This window comes from Orcinus orca, chromosome 10 (assembly GCF_937001465.1).
Source record: "Orcinus orca chromosome 10, mOrcOrc1.1, whole genome shotgun sequence".
NCBI lineage: Eukaryota > Metazoa > Chordata > Mammalia > Artiodactyla > Delphinidae > Orcinus > Orcinus orca.
Genome location: NC_064568.1, coordinates 101,753,256 through 101,766,936, shown reverse-complemented (window position 1 = coordinate 101,766,936; position 13,681 = coordinate 101,753,256). Strand labels below are relative to the sequence as shown.

At 40.6% G+C, this 13,681-nt stretch overlaps 1 protein-coding gene across 1 annotated transcript in view; it reads right to left on the bottom strand.

The window, feature by feature from the left end:
* Positions 1-13,681, bottom strand: part of F13A1 (coagulation factor XIII A chain) — a 138,488-nt gene that overhangs the window by 72,155 nt on the left and 52,652 nt on the right. Inside the window, exons 5-6 of the mRNA XM_004281057.4 lie at positions 6,710-6,828; positions 4,206-4,313 (exon numbers count right to left, since the gene is read on the bottom strand). Of these exons, the coding sequence (XP_004281105.1) occupies positions 4,206-4,313; positions 6,710-6,828 (227 nt within the window). The remainder of the gene's footprint in view (positions 1-4,205; positions 4,314-6,709; positions 6,829-13,681) is intronic.

The window sequence follows — 13,681 nt, the reverse complement described above, 5'->3', positions numbered from 1 at the left end:
CCATGTCTGGTTACTTCACTGTAATTCAGGGTCCGTGATGGAATGCTTTACTAGTGCTCTGTGAGCAAAGTAAGTTTTCAGATGGCACAAAGCATCCTTCTAAAGTTTTCCTGGCACATGTCCTAGCAATTGTCCTGGTGAGGACTGTCACATAAGGCACGAGGTGGAAAGCAAACAGTAATCAAGTAGTTTAAAGGAGGAAGTATAACTGTTGATACTATGTATAAAATAGATAACTCCTGAGAACCCACTGTATAGCACAGGGGACTCTACTTGATGCTCTGTGGTGACCTAAACGGGAAGGAAATCCAAAAAAGAGGGGACATGTGTATACGTATAACTGATTCACTTTGCAGGACAGCAGAAACTAACACAACATTGTTGTTTTTATTGAAGTATCAGGAAGTTAAACGATTTATTCAAGGTCACAAGGTCACTGGTCACAAAGCAACTGTACGCCAATAAAAATCAAATAAATAAATAAAATTTTAAAAATGAAAAAAAAGGAGGACGTATAGCTTTGGGCAAGGTTTTTCTTTTTTCTAATCTCAAAAAATTTTTTTCTCTCTTAAATCAATCTGCAGTGTAGCTTCGGTAAAATGTACCACTCACTATTTAGAAAAACCTAACTAGAAGTTCGCTTACGTGAGGTTATAGCATCTCAGAACCAATCCCCAGGCAATGAGCTTTATAGGAGTTTTAGACTTTCCTGTAAAACTCTTAACAGGAGTTTTAGACTTTCCTTCCCCTGGGAAAACCCAATAGCCCAAGGCTGTCCAGATTGTCATAAACTTTCCTGATTTTCACATCAAAGTGAAGTAACAGCAACTCAAAAGAACTAAATATTGCATTTATAAAGGGAAAAAATAGAAGAAAGAAGAACATTGTTTTGAAGGAGAAAAGGGAATTCTTGCTGCCACCGGGAATAACAAGTGTGATTTGAGTACAGAGACAAAATTTCATTTTAAAGATAAAGGAGGCCCCGAGAGGCTGAGTGATTGGCCCTGCGTCACATAGGAAATTCGCGGAAGAGTCAGAACCCAGAGGTCTGATGTGACCTGGACCCGGGCCTTCCCGCAGGATGCTCCTCCACTTTCTCTTCAGCAGAAGAAGGAAAGCCAGCAGGCTTCGAATAAGGTAAGAAAAGAGATCTTCCACGCAGGCAAGAAGAGAGGGTTACGTTCATCGCACAGGCAGGGAAGCTGAGCCTTGGAGGGGTTTGGTGCTGTGGCCCTCACTGGGGGGGATTTCGACCCAGAGGGACATTTGGAAATATCTAAAGACATTCTTGGTTGTCGCAACTCCTGGCATTTCTTGGGCAGAAGCCGTGGATACTGCTAAATATCCTGTCGTGTGTAGGATACCCCCATAGCAAAGAACGGCCCAAGGTTGTAAACACTAGACGACAAAGATTTTTATCTGGGGACGGTAAAGCCAGATTCAGATCATCATCGTCATCACCCTCATCAGAAAGTTAGATAAGTCAGATGATAACCTGAGTTATTATCTGTGCTTCGTACAGCACCGAGCACCCAGCTACTTTCCGCAAATTCCTGGCCAGTCTTCAGTGCCAGACTTTGCCGTGACCACAGGAAGCAAATGTGTCTTTGGGGCCCCAGTCACCTGCTCTTGCCTCCTGTCCCCTCTCCACCCGCTGCAGGTGCCCAGCCAGGACCAGGCTTCTCATCCCACTCCTTCGTGGCAGTAACTGAGCCCGGAAATCTCTGCCTTCCATCACTGTCACCTTGGCATGAACTGCAGTCAGTGTGCTACCCCTCCCAGAGAATTTGCATGGCGCGGTGTATCCTGTTCCAGTATTTGTATCCTAAGAAAGGAATTTCCTGCCTCAGTGACCAGGCTGGAGAGATGATGGAGAGCTTTTAAAATGACCATGCAGCTCCCTCTGTGCCCCCTAGAAAACACCCATAGGCCTATCTGCTCGGACCCAGGGCTCTGGCTAGACTCAAGCAACTTCAGAACATTTTCTTTCTGGGCTCCCTAAATACATCTTCTCATATTTTAAAGCAAATCTTTATTGAGAAATTTGAGGGGTTTCTGTTTTGTTTTTTTCTTTCAGTCTTTGCTTAACTTCCCTCAGCAATTTCGTGATAGAGTTCCAGGATTTGTGAACAGGAGAGGAACTCCCTGAGTGACCAGAAAACAACTGACTTTTTGGGAAAGTTACATATTTTTTATTGATTTTTGGAGGGTCAATATTTTATTTTCTAAAATCATTATAACTGAATAGATTTTGGAAAGATTCACAGAGCTCTTCTAAGGACTAAAAGACATAAGAGATATAAAAAGATTTTGAAAACTCTCAGACGTATATTTTGTGTATGTAAATGATGGTGCTGGTGGAAATAGAGATATTGCCCAGGGTGGGCCTCTCCCCTAACACCCAAGGCCCCTCCCTCAAAACATAAAACCAAACCGAACCCCCGAAATTGATTCTGTCCAGTTCTAAATCTTGTGAGTTATAGATTTGCAAAATCAGAACTTCATAGGATTTTATGATTAATACGATCTCAAGGCAATTTCCATTAGGATTCTCTGCTTAATTCAAGGCTTAACAGCTTCCATCTGGCCAGATGCCACCATAGTGTTGGGTTAGCTGCTTCCTGTTTGCGTCCCTCTTGCTTTGGCTTGTGTTAGGTAGTGATTTCTAGACTCGTAAATATACCCACAACATGTGAGTAAGCTCGGGTTGACGAGCATGTCATTTCAGAGTGCCTAAGAAGGAACTAATTTCTATCTAACCACTGCGACAACTGCTTCCCGTCCCACTGCAAACCTGTCATGATGACTTTACAGGAGAAAAGGGAGAATTTTGTCCATGAAACAGGAAACACAGTGACTGACTGCAGGTCTAATGCATGTTGTAATAAATAGCTATTATAAAGGAATTCCCAAATTCTTCAGAATCCATTGTCTTTTCACTTGCATAGTTTACGTTGCATACATAAACTAACAACAGAAAACAAAACTGCCTTTAGATATTAGTTTTTACCTTCTCTTTTTAAGCTCCACTCTTCTTAAATTTACACATAGCCTAGTTGCTAATAAAACAATCTTTGTTCTTAAGAGCTAACCATAAATTACATTTCATATCATTCTCAGTCTAATATCTTTATATAAACAATATTTGATTTTGATTTTATGTAACTTAAACCAAACCCAAAGACAGCATTCTTTCAGATGGATTGTTTTTTTAAATAACACTTAAGGAAACTGGTAACAAAAAGGAGTATTTGTTGCTCAGTCTTTGATGGTATGAAATAGCACCTAGCTTGATGTTTTTTTCGGGAATAATGTGCTCGTCAATCAGATTTGATTCGCTTTCACGCACCAAGGGCAGGATCTGTGTGTGTGGCACGTTGGTACAGTCCAGGGCTGCACAGGACCCGGTCCGCATGTCAGTACAGTCCAGGACCTAGGCAACACAATTAATTCACCGCCCAGACCTGACCCCTAACCTTCCCACTCATGAGAATTGTATCTCCTCTCTCAGGAAGCCGTTCCGTTGCAGGGTCTGTGCATTCCCCGATATGTTTCAGGATGTCCTGCAGAGACCAGCAAGGAAGGTAGAAAATGTCTAGCTTTGGAGTCAGCAGACCTGGGTTCTAGCTGAGGCTTTGTCACTGACAAACTGTCATCACACTGTTTCCTAACTTGTAAAATGGCGTGGGTAATGCCACCCCCTCCCCACTTATCTCATGTGAGTACTGTGAAGAATCAATGTCCATTTCATAAACTATAAAGCCCAGTGGTGAGGTATCATTGAAATAGAAGCTAGGATTAGTCATTTATTTCTTTACTCTTACTATGGGTGTGAAAATGTAGAAAATTTCCATCTTGCGGGTTTTTTTTTTTTGATGCTCTTTGATGTTTGTTTGTTGATTGATTGATTCTAGTTGCTGACACTTTGTCATGGTCACTCTCAGCCCCTAGGCAAAGATTCTTAAGAATAAGTGATCTATATTGTCCACGTCATCTATCAGCATGTGTCTGAAGCCAAAGCAACACACAGTACTGATGTAAGAATTTTGTTTTACGGCACATGACAAGTTCAGGGAATTACAGACTCTTCCAAATAAAAGTTTATTATGTGCAAGTCACCATTTCAACAGCACTTAATGAGCTGACATCTATACTGAGGCAAATGACATGCGTAATCGATTTTAGTAATCAGTGGTTGTTCTTACCATGGCAGATCCAACACGACTGACTTTGATGGGATTCCCTCTGCCAGAAAGGTCCATATTTGCTCTGTCCATCACATACAGGCAAGCGTCGAGGATGCCATCCTCAAACTATTTGGAGAAAAAAAATTAGAAACTCTTTAATGTCCCCTCTGAAAACAAGATATTCTCTGTTGAAAAATAAAATGAAACCGCAACCTCATGTTTAGAAATGTGTATTTCCTAGATGGTAATCACTCATAATCTTTAGCATGAAATATCAAGGTGGAAGGAAGGAGACACCCTCTTTTATTTTTTAGTAATTAAGAACTTAAATACTAGCTAGAAATACAAACAGAACTACTAGCGAGCTGATGTACTCAAGGGTCAAGAACTGACCTGAAGTTCTTCGGAAGATTGTAGGGTTAATTTAGAGGATCTCCCCAACATATTGGCTCCAGCGACAAGGCAAGGGAATGAACCATTTACCAAAGTCAGGCCAAAGTCTCCAGCCCTCAAAAGTAACATGAGTCCTTGTGCATATCGACAGTAAATGGCTCTCAAGTACTTCTCAGGAAGGCATTTCAGGTCTGCACTGGAAACAGTAGGAGACCTCACATAGTGAATGTCTGTCTAAGGTTTCCTCTCGTCTGAGATAAGGTGGACTCCAGGGTCAAAGAGAGGGCAGGAAGGCTTAGAGAAAGGAGATCATATTATCAAGGGAACCATCAGGTAGTCAGTTCAATTTCCTTAGAAAGAACTCCTAGCCACATACAATGCCCAAATTTTCCAAACAAGGAACAAAGACAAAATAGTAAAAAAAAAAAAAAAAAAAAGGCAAAAGTGGAAAATTACACTTATACCGTACCTCATTGTACAGAATATTTCCCTGAATACAGAAGCCTTGTATATTATCCACCCAAGGGCTTAGGACAGAAATCACAATTTTAATGGCTAATTTCCATGTAATTCCTCATTAAAATCCAGTTAGAATAGCAACTCTGCGTGTATCCTAAACTGATGTGATAGATGCAGAAATGGGTAATTGCACTAGCTCTCCAGGTGAATAAGAACTCATTACTCTGATTCTTATTAGGCAGCATCTTTCAGCTGTGTCTGTGGGGCATGACAGCCATGAGCTGGAAAGGTAAAGACATAGAGAACTACACTACAAACTACTGGCTTGGCTGTAGTTTTAATGGACTCCAAATGACAGTAGAGACAGGCAGTGGCTGTGCTCAAGGGCATCTATCCAAAGGCAGGCTGTCTGGGGAGTCCACGATCATGCTTGGAATCCTTTCGCAGTCCTTGCTACCCACCTAGATGACTTCTTCCCTTGTTAGCTCTCTCTCTATTGCCACACTGGGGGCATAAATAGAATCACGCCTAAAGGTTAGGAATTAGGGACCCAAGGCGAGAGCACCAGACAATAAGCAATGGTCACGGGTTGTATGTCACTCAGGAAGCGGAGGACTTGGAACCAGGGAGCCAGGCAGGGACCCCAAAACAGGGGAAGAGCATGTAGATCATTAGCCCGGCAGGACGTCAGAAATGCAGGCGGGCAAACCTGAACACTGAGAAGGAGCAAAAGGCATAAAGCTGGGTGGACAAGACAAGAGCCAATGATCACAGCCCAGTGGTCAGGCTCGAGCAGGGCTGAGCACGGCAGGGAGAGCCCATATGGAAGTTTAAACAAGGATCTCACGCCAAGAAAGTATCCTGTGACCTGGTGAGGCCAGGTTCTGGGAAATCTGCCCCTGGATACCCAGGACGATGGTGCACAATCGCAACCATTTCAGCCAAAACTCTGAGAAATGACACATTCGCCTGCCCTCACGTTGCTAATGGAAAGTCGTTTCTGAATCACAGGACATGAGTCTGTTTATGGAAATACGGTAAAAATATTCATTTGCTCCATTATTAAAGATGCCAAGCTGAAATAGCTTGAACCACTGAATATCTCAGATGAAATACCATTTGCTACCTTATAACCGGACAGTACTTTGAGGCTGCAGCTGATAAAATGTCTCAAGGTGAAAGCCCAGTGGGGCCTCCTTTGACTAAATGGTAGCATTCTTTTCTAATTAGCATATCTAATCCTAACCCTTAAAAAAAGGGATTTCTTTGAGTTGGGCACTTGCCTTCCTGCACCCTTTGCATTATTATCAAAACACTTTTCCTTATAAGAAAAGAAAAACATGGGTTCATTCCAGGTTGGAGAGCAGAGTCTAAGCTCGTGAGATTTCACTGTACTGAGTTTGCAAAGCATTGCTCACTGGAATGTCATATATCCACACAATCTCCCATCTCTGTAACATTGTAATAACCGAAAATATGTGATTTCAGCTGATGAATTATGCAGGTGCCTTTCTAAGTCTCTACTCCCAGGCCCATCTTGGAGTCTCAGATCCTGAAAAGCAGGAAATTGTGCTTGTCTAATATCGACAGAGAGCACCCTGCAGTGATACATGGGGCTAAAAATATTAAGTAAAAATGTCCTTGACAATGACAAATTTTAAGTGGCTCACCTGACCATAGCTCCAGCTTCTACTCTTGATGTCATTGAAGTCTCCATAAAAAATAACCCCGATGTCATTCAGGACATACTCTTCTCTTTCTTTTTCATTATCCAGGTATACAGCATCCTCTGCATTGAAATGTAAACATAATGACTATTACCAAACCAGAAGGTTTTCATATACTTGCAAGTTTGTTTTGGTCCTAAGTTGCTAAGTGGGAAAAAAACTAAATGGGAAAAAAGTCTTTTGTTTCACTAAAGGTAGCTCATTTCACAACGTGTAATTTTAGCAACGGTGAACATAATTAGTGGCCTAGATCAGTCTGTAAATGATGACATTTGTCAGCAAAATGCTTCCATAAGTTCCAAGTAGCACAATTAAATTGACAAGTCCCAGTAAACATTTCAGGATTCTGTTGCATCAGTGGTTTCAGAATCAGAATTTTATAATGCAGATAAAAGTCTGTAACACAGATCAAAAAATAATTTCCAAAGTATTAATGTTAATAGAATTCCAAATGATTTTAAAACAAGTCTGGGGCATATTAGGAGGCTGGAGTACCATCTGTCATGCCTGGTTAGTGGCCCATAGGGACGGGAGGAGAGAGGCTGGGCTTTGTCTCCTTTCAAGGAAAAATCCTTGTGCATGTGTTGGTAAGCGTGTGTCCAATCAGCCTCCCTGGTCATCTTCCTCCATTGCAAGGACTTTTCTTCCCTGTGGCTATAATCTCAGGAAAACCTCGCTGCCCATCTGCCCGCTCAGTAATCAGCTGGTACTTATTCCCAGGCCAGGTGTGAAGGCAGCAAAAGCATCTTTAACACAGGCAGGACCATACAGGCTCTAAGTTATACTCAGGTCAATTTGCAGGCTTGGAAATGTTCAATTTTGGTTCCGATCGGGGACATCGTTCATCCCATTTCTCTGGCCCTACTTGCCGTCCTAGTACCTTCTCAGGGATCGTTCCTCCTCATTCCCTGATGAGGTTTTTACCATCCCTCTGGAGTAGTGGTTGTCAACCCTGGCTACACATTAGAATCATCCGGGTAGCTTTACAAACTCTTGATTCCAGCCGAACTCTAGATCGACGGCATCAGAATCTCTGGGAGTAAGGCTGAGATCCAGGCATCAGGGTCTTTACATTAATTAATTAACTAATTAATTAATTTTAAGCTCCCCAGCGATTCTGATATGCAGCCGGAGTTGAGAACAGATGCCCTAGCCCCTTGCTGCTCAAAGAACGGTGGAAAGACCAGCCGCATACAGCACCACCTGGGACCTTGTGAGAAATGCAGAATCTCAGGGCCCAGTTCTGACCTACCGAAGCAGAATTTGCATGTTAACAAGCTTCCCGGGATTTGTGTGTACATTAACGTTTGCCAGGTGCTGCCCCATCCAACCAGCTTGGATCCCCCTTTGGGCTGTGTTACAGCTTTGACAGAACCCTTCGGCGACTCTGCGGTCTCGTCTGCTCTCCGGTACTTTCTTGTAACTTCCTTTCCAATCTTTGCCTCTTGCCTACCATTAGCCTGGTTTCATGCAACAGTAAATACAGACACGCATACACACATCTACATATTTACTAGTGTCCAATAAAGTACACACATTGAAAGTGTATAATTTCACGACCAAAATAATAAACATGTCCGTCACCCCAAAAGCCTCCTTGTACCGCCGTGTAATTCCTCCCTCCCAGTCCTCTCCCTGATGTCCCAGCCCGGCCAGGGAAGCATTCATCTGCTTTCTATCACTGTAAGTTCATGTGCGTTTTCCACAAGTTTATATAAAAAGAACTGTACAGTGTGCACACGTTTGGGGGGCTCGCTTCTTTTATTCAGGCTCTTTCTCTTGAGACTCACTCGTGTCGCTGTGTGCGTCAACAGCTTCTTCACCCTAAAGCCATTTTATCTCTCTAGAAGAATCAGAGTTACAGGACAGACGTGCCGCAGCCTCCCCCCAGCCCTCGCCAACGTGAACTTTGATGCTTCAGACTTTTGGCCTTGCTGGGTTCCGTGGTTTTGCCAGCAATCTCTATACAGTCATGTGACTCCTCAACTGAAATGACAGCTTCATTTCCAAGTGGAACAAAGCAGAGGTAACATATAAGGAAGTGACAACAGAAATAGCGAGGTCGATAGTTCGGAGTAAAATCCTAAAAGAATACATTTATTTTAAAATAAAATCATCTCAGAATATGTATAAAAGGACATTGACCGTTTACATGCACCCCTTTTACAGCCCGCCCCCAGATGATGCTATCAAAATGGCCTGAAAAGGAAAGGCTACTTTTAAAAAATTCCTCTATAGTAGTGGTTTAACTGTTGTAAGTATTGTAATAATAAACATCTTAGCCAAGTGCGTTTCAAATGCCCGTTATTGAGATAAAACTCCTCTTAAGGCCACTGAGGTCTAGAAGTGACATTTAGGAATGTTTCAAGATGTTTTCCTTATAATATGAGATGTTTATGGACTTGCCCTATAAGATATTAGACTGTATTATAAGCTACTATAATTTAAACAATTGGTATAAAATTAGATTAATGGGTCAAAATAGGTAGCCTAGAAATAGATGTTACAATATGCGTCTGTCTCTATGAAATAAATTTATGATGAAAGAAATGTTATAAATCAAAGAGGGTGACTGGAGTGTCCATTAATTCAGCTGAGAAAATTGGCTGCTTGGGAAAAGTAAATTTTTTGTACCCCAGAATAAACTGAACATTAATTTAGAATCTGAATTTAAAAATACAAAGCATAAAAAAATTCCAGAGTAAAATAACTGTGAATAGTTACTTGGTCTCCAAGTGAGAAAGTTTTATCAAGACAAAGATAAAAGAAAAAAATCAAAAAGGAAATGATCACTGCATTTTATTTGATATAAATGTAAAACTTGAATTTCAGATATAATAAAATATAAAGTCTACAACAAACTAGAGAGATATTTGCAACAATAGAAAATGTTAGTAAATTTTCCTTACATGTAAAGAACTCCAATAAATTGATAAGAAAATCATGAAGTGTATAAAAGAAAGCCAGTAAAGGGAAAACCAGTTCACAGATGAGGAAACGTGAACAGAAAATAATTTAAAACAACTTGAATTAAGTAGTAATTCAAGAACTGCAAAGAAATTATATGTATATATTCATTTGTCTATGTATTTTATTTTATGATACTCAGTACCAGCTACTGTGTGATGAATTGCCAATCTACTGATGGGATTGTGACTGCTACAATATTTTAAAAAGCAACTTGGCAATTGTATCATCAGCCTTGAAGATATTCATGATCTTTGATCCAGAGCAATGAATCTATCTTCCATTTGGTACTGTAACTCCTGCTACTACAGACCAACAGCTGAACTGACTGTAAGAATGAAAGCTTTGGGCTTCCCTGGTGGCGCAGTGGTTGAAAGTCCGCCTGCTGATGCAGGGGACATGGGTTCGTGCCCCGGTCCGGGAGGATCCCACATGCCGCGGAGCAGCTGGGCCTGTGAGCCGTGGCCGCTGAGCCTGTGTGTCCGGAGCCTGTGCTCCGCAACGGGAGAGGCCACAACAGTGAGAGGCCCGTGTACCGCAAAAAAAAAAAAAAAAAAAAAAAAAAAGAATGAAAGCGTTAAAGGGCTAGAGTACAAAATGAAGTTTTCCTTCAAAATCTTCATTAAATGGCTCTAAGAAGATTGACTCATCTTTGAAGAGCATCACATAGGGTGAGACTCACATGATTGCTGACCCTCCCCAGTTCCCACCTGTTTCTGTAAGTTAGTGTGCTTAACTTCCTCTCTTAATCTATTATATATGAGATCTTTTCTTTGTCTGAGTCAAGAGAAAGAAAAACTTATCGAATAAATAAATTTAATAAATAAAAGATATTAAATAATTCTTTAAACAGTGTAATTTATTCATTTATAGTGTGCCAGGATAAATTAAAAGAACTTCCATCTTAAAATGCTGTGTGAAGTCTATTGTGTAAATGGAGGTATTTTGTAAAATAACCTTAAAACTGTAAATTGACATGTTTGGTCAAGTTTAATTTGTTTTGTTTTCTTTTCCTTTTTTCATTTGAAAACTACTTTAGCAATAATTCCATGATTACCACATTCTGCCATTAAGAGATGTTTGTTAGTACCCTAACACTGCAGAAATCTTAATGAGTATGAACTCATTCTATCCATCCTTGTCAGTTAAGGTATTTGTTTCTTGACAAGTAAACCCTTTGATACTTTCAGCCTCAGAAATCAGTCTCAAAGCTATTTCCGAGTATAGTTTGTGTGAAATAAAAATGTTTAGCTTTGGTGATAATTTTTCCAAGCTGACGTCCCTTGGGCAAGATACCTTTTTAGTGCTTTTATTTGGTTAGACTACACTTTTTCTGAAATATTTTTGTAACACGTAACTTTTTTTTGTACTTTTGCCATTTGAAAATGTTGTGGTGTAACTGGTCTGTAATCAACTTGCAAATTGAAAACTACCGTTGGCTTTGTAAGTCAAAAAATAGGTGATTTTGTCCTTGTATATTGTCATTCCATCTGCAGAAATCCTATTGATCTTATAGCTACTACTGGTTTCTTCACAGTTCACAAATGAAGAGTAAGAACTTCAGTGAATGCGACTATTAATCCTGTTGGGAGGTGAATCTCATTTCACCAGAATTAATTTCTGTTTTTGCACTAAAACGATGATGCAGGGTGAGGACACATCACTCTGAAATTGGAAGACGTCCCCACGGAAGGCTCCAAAGTGGCCTGCTCAGCTGAGTTCCAGGTTACTACTCATTATTTTGTTCACCCATTGGGGAATTCGATTATTTTATGTGTTGGGAGACGGCCATTCTAACTATTGTGGACTACCTCTGCTTGGGGAAGATATAACAAGAAAATAAGAATGTACACGAAGGGCGAGGCTGGCTACTTCTTCCCATACATACTTCCCAGAAGTTGTGCTTTCACTCATATGACTGACAAATAGATTTTTGGATTCCCTATGATTTTTCACCAACAAATATTATTATTAACAGATTTTCCTATTTCCACTAGTTCTTGCAATAGTTTGTAGTGTTTCAATCAGAACATACTGTAATAATCAAAAACTTAATTCCATTATAAAAAAATATTGAATAAAAGGCTTTTCAAAAAAAAATAAGTTGAAAGCATCATAACAATTCATGATGCATTTTCTCTTTAGAAATCACATTTTTGGGCTTCACTGGTGGTGCAGTGGTTAAGAATCCACCTAGCAGTGCAGGGGACACGGGTTCAAGACCTGGTGTGGGAAGATCCCACATGCCGCGGAGCAACTAAGCCCGCGGGCCACAACTACTAAACCCGTGCTCTAGAGCCTGTGTGCCACAACTACTGAAGCACGCACGCCTAGAGCCCGTGCTCCACAACAAGAGAAGCCACCACAATTAGAAGCCTGCACACCGCAATGAAGAGTAGCCCCCGCTCGCCGCAACTAAAGAAAGCCTGCACACAGCAACAAAGACCCAACGCAGCGAAAAGTAGAAAAAAAAAAAAGAGAAATCACATTTTTTAGTTCTGTCCACTGAAAAGAACTAGAAAAAACAACCAATGCAATGGCAACAGCAAGTACCCTTGAGCCCAGATTGTGATCTCTAAGTACCATTCCTCTCCACCCACCCCCCATTAAAAGGTACCTGGGCTCCTTAAGAAAAAGCAGGTCTGGGTCAGGAAATGTACGAGACTGGCCTGACATACTTCTTCCTACCAGAAAACAAGGAGGTTTTTAAAGATTCTAGGACTCATGACGAAGGAATCATAAATCAACTTGAAGGAGCTCCCAATGGCCAAGAATGGGACAATTCAAATAGCAAAAATAATAGTCACTGCAAAGTATTAGAACATGTGAAATACTTCAATATTTGTAGTTTCATAGTGATTTTAAAAATTCATTGGTCACCTTTATAGGGTGCTGAGAATCAACTCCTTATTTAAAAAACTTAGAAATAGGAAAAGAGCCATGCATTTAGACTTTATTCTATGACTGCTACCTCAAGGCACCAAAATAATAGATGCTAATAAATGCAGAAAGAATGGTAGAGGAGACCAGCACCATTTTGCAGTCCCTAATGAAATAATGGATCTAGGCTAAAATCATTTGTTAAAAGGCTAATGGGGAACTTCATAATGGATGGATGAGACTGGTAAAACCTGACCCTACTGATAAATCTGAACATCACAAAGAGGGACAAACAGACATTATGAGTCTCCTGATGGGACGAAAGCCCCAGGAAGCACACAGCATACGACTTAAGAAGTATATAGTTCTTAAGTGCGCTCTCTGCCCCCCTCCAAAGAAAACAGAAAATAATTCACTTATAGATGAATCTGATTGAGTCTCTAGATAGAACTAACTGCTTAACAGAAAATACAGGGGTTAGAGAAACACTACACCCATGCCAGCATTTGTTCTCTCTTGTCTTTTATTTTTTTTTAAACATCTTTATTGGAGTATAATTGCTTTACAGTAGTGTGTTAGTTTCTGCTTTATAACAAAGTGAATCAGCTATACTTATACATATATCCTCATATATCCTCCCTCTTGCGTCTCCCTCCCACCCTCCCTATCCCACCCCTCTAGGTGGTCACAAAGCACCAAGCTGATCTCCCTGTGCTACGCTGCTGCTTCCCACTAGCTATTTTACATTTGGTAATGTATATATGACCATGTCACTCTCTCACTTCGTCCCAGCTTACCCTTCCCCCGTGTCTTTTTGATGATGGCCATTCTAACAACAGTGAGGTAATATCTCATTGTGGTTTTAATTTGCATTTCCCTAATGACTAGTGAGGTTGAGCATCTTTTAATGTACCCGTTGGCTTTTCATGTATCTTCTTTGGAGAAATGTCTATTCAGGTTCTTTGCCCATTTAAAAAAAACTTTTCTTGCTATTGTGTTGGAAATACCATATTTTGCCTAGCATATTGGCGTATAGTAAAACACATGGTAACACCTGGTGCCAATGAA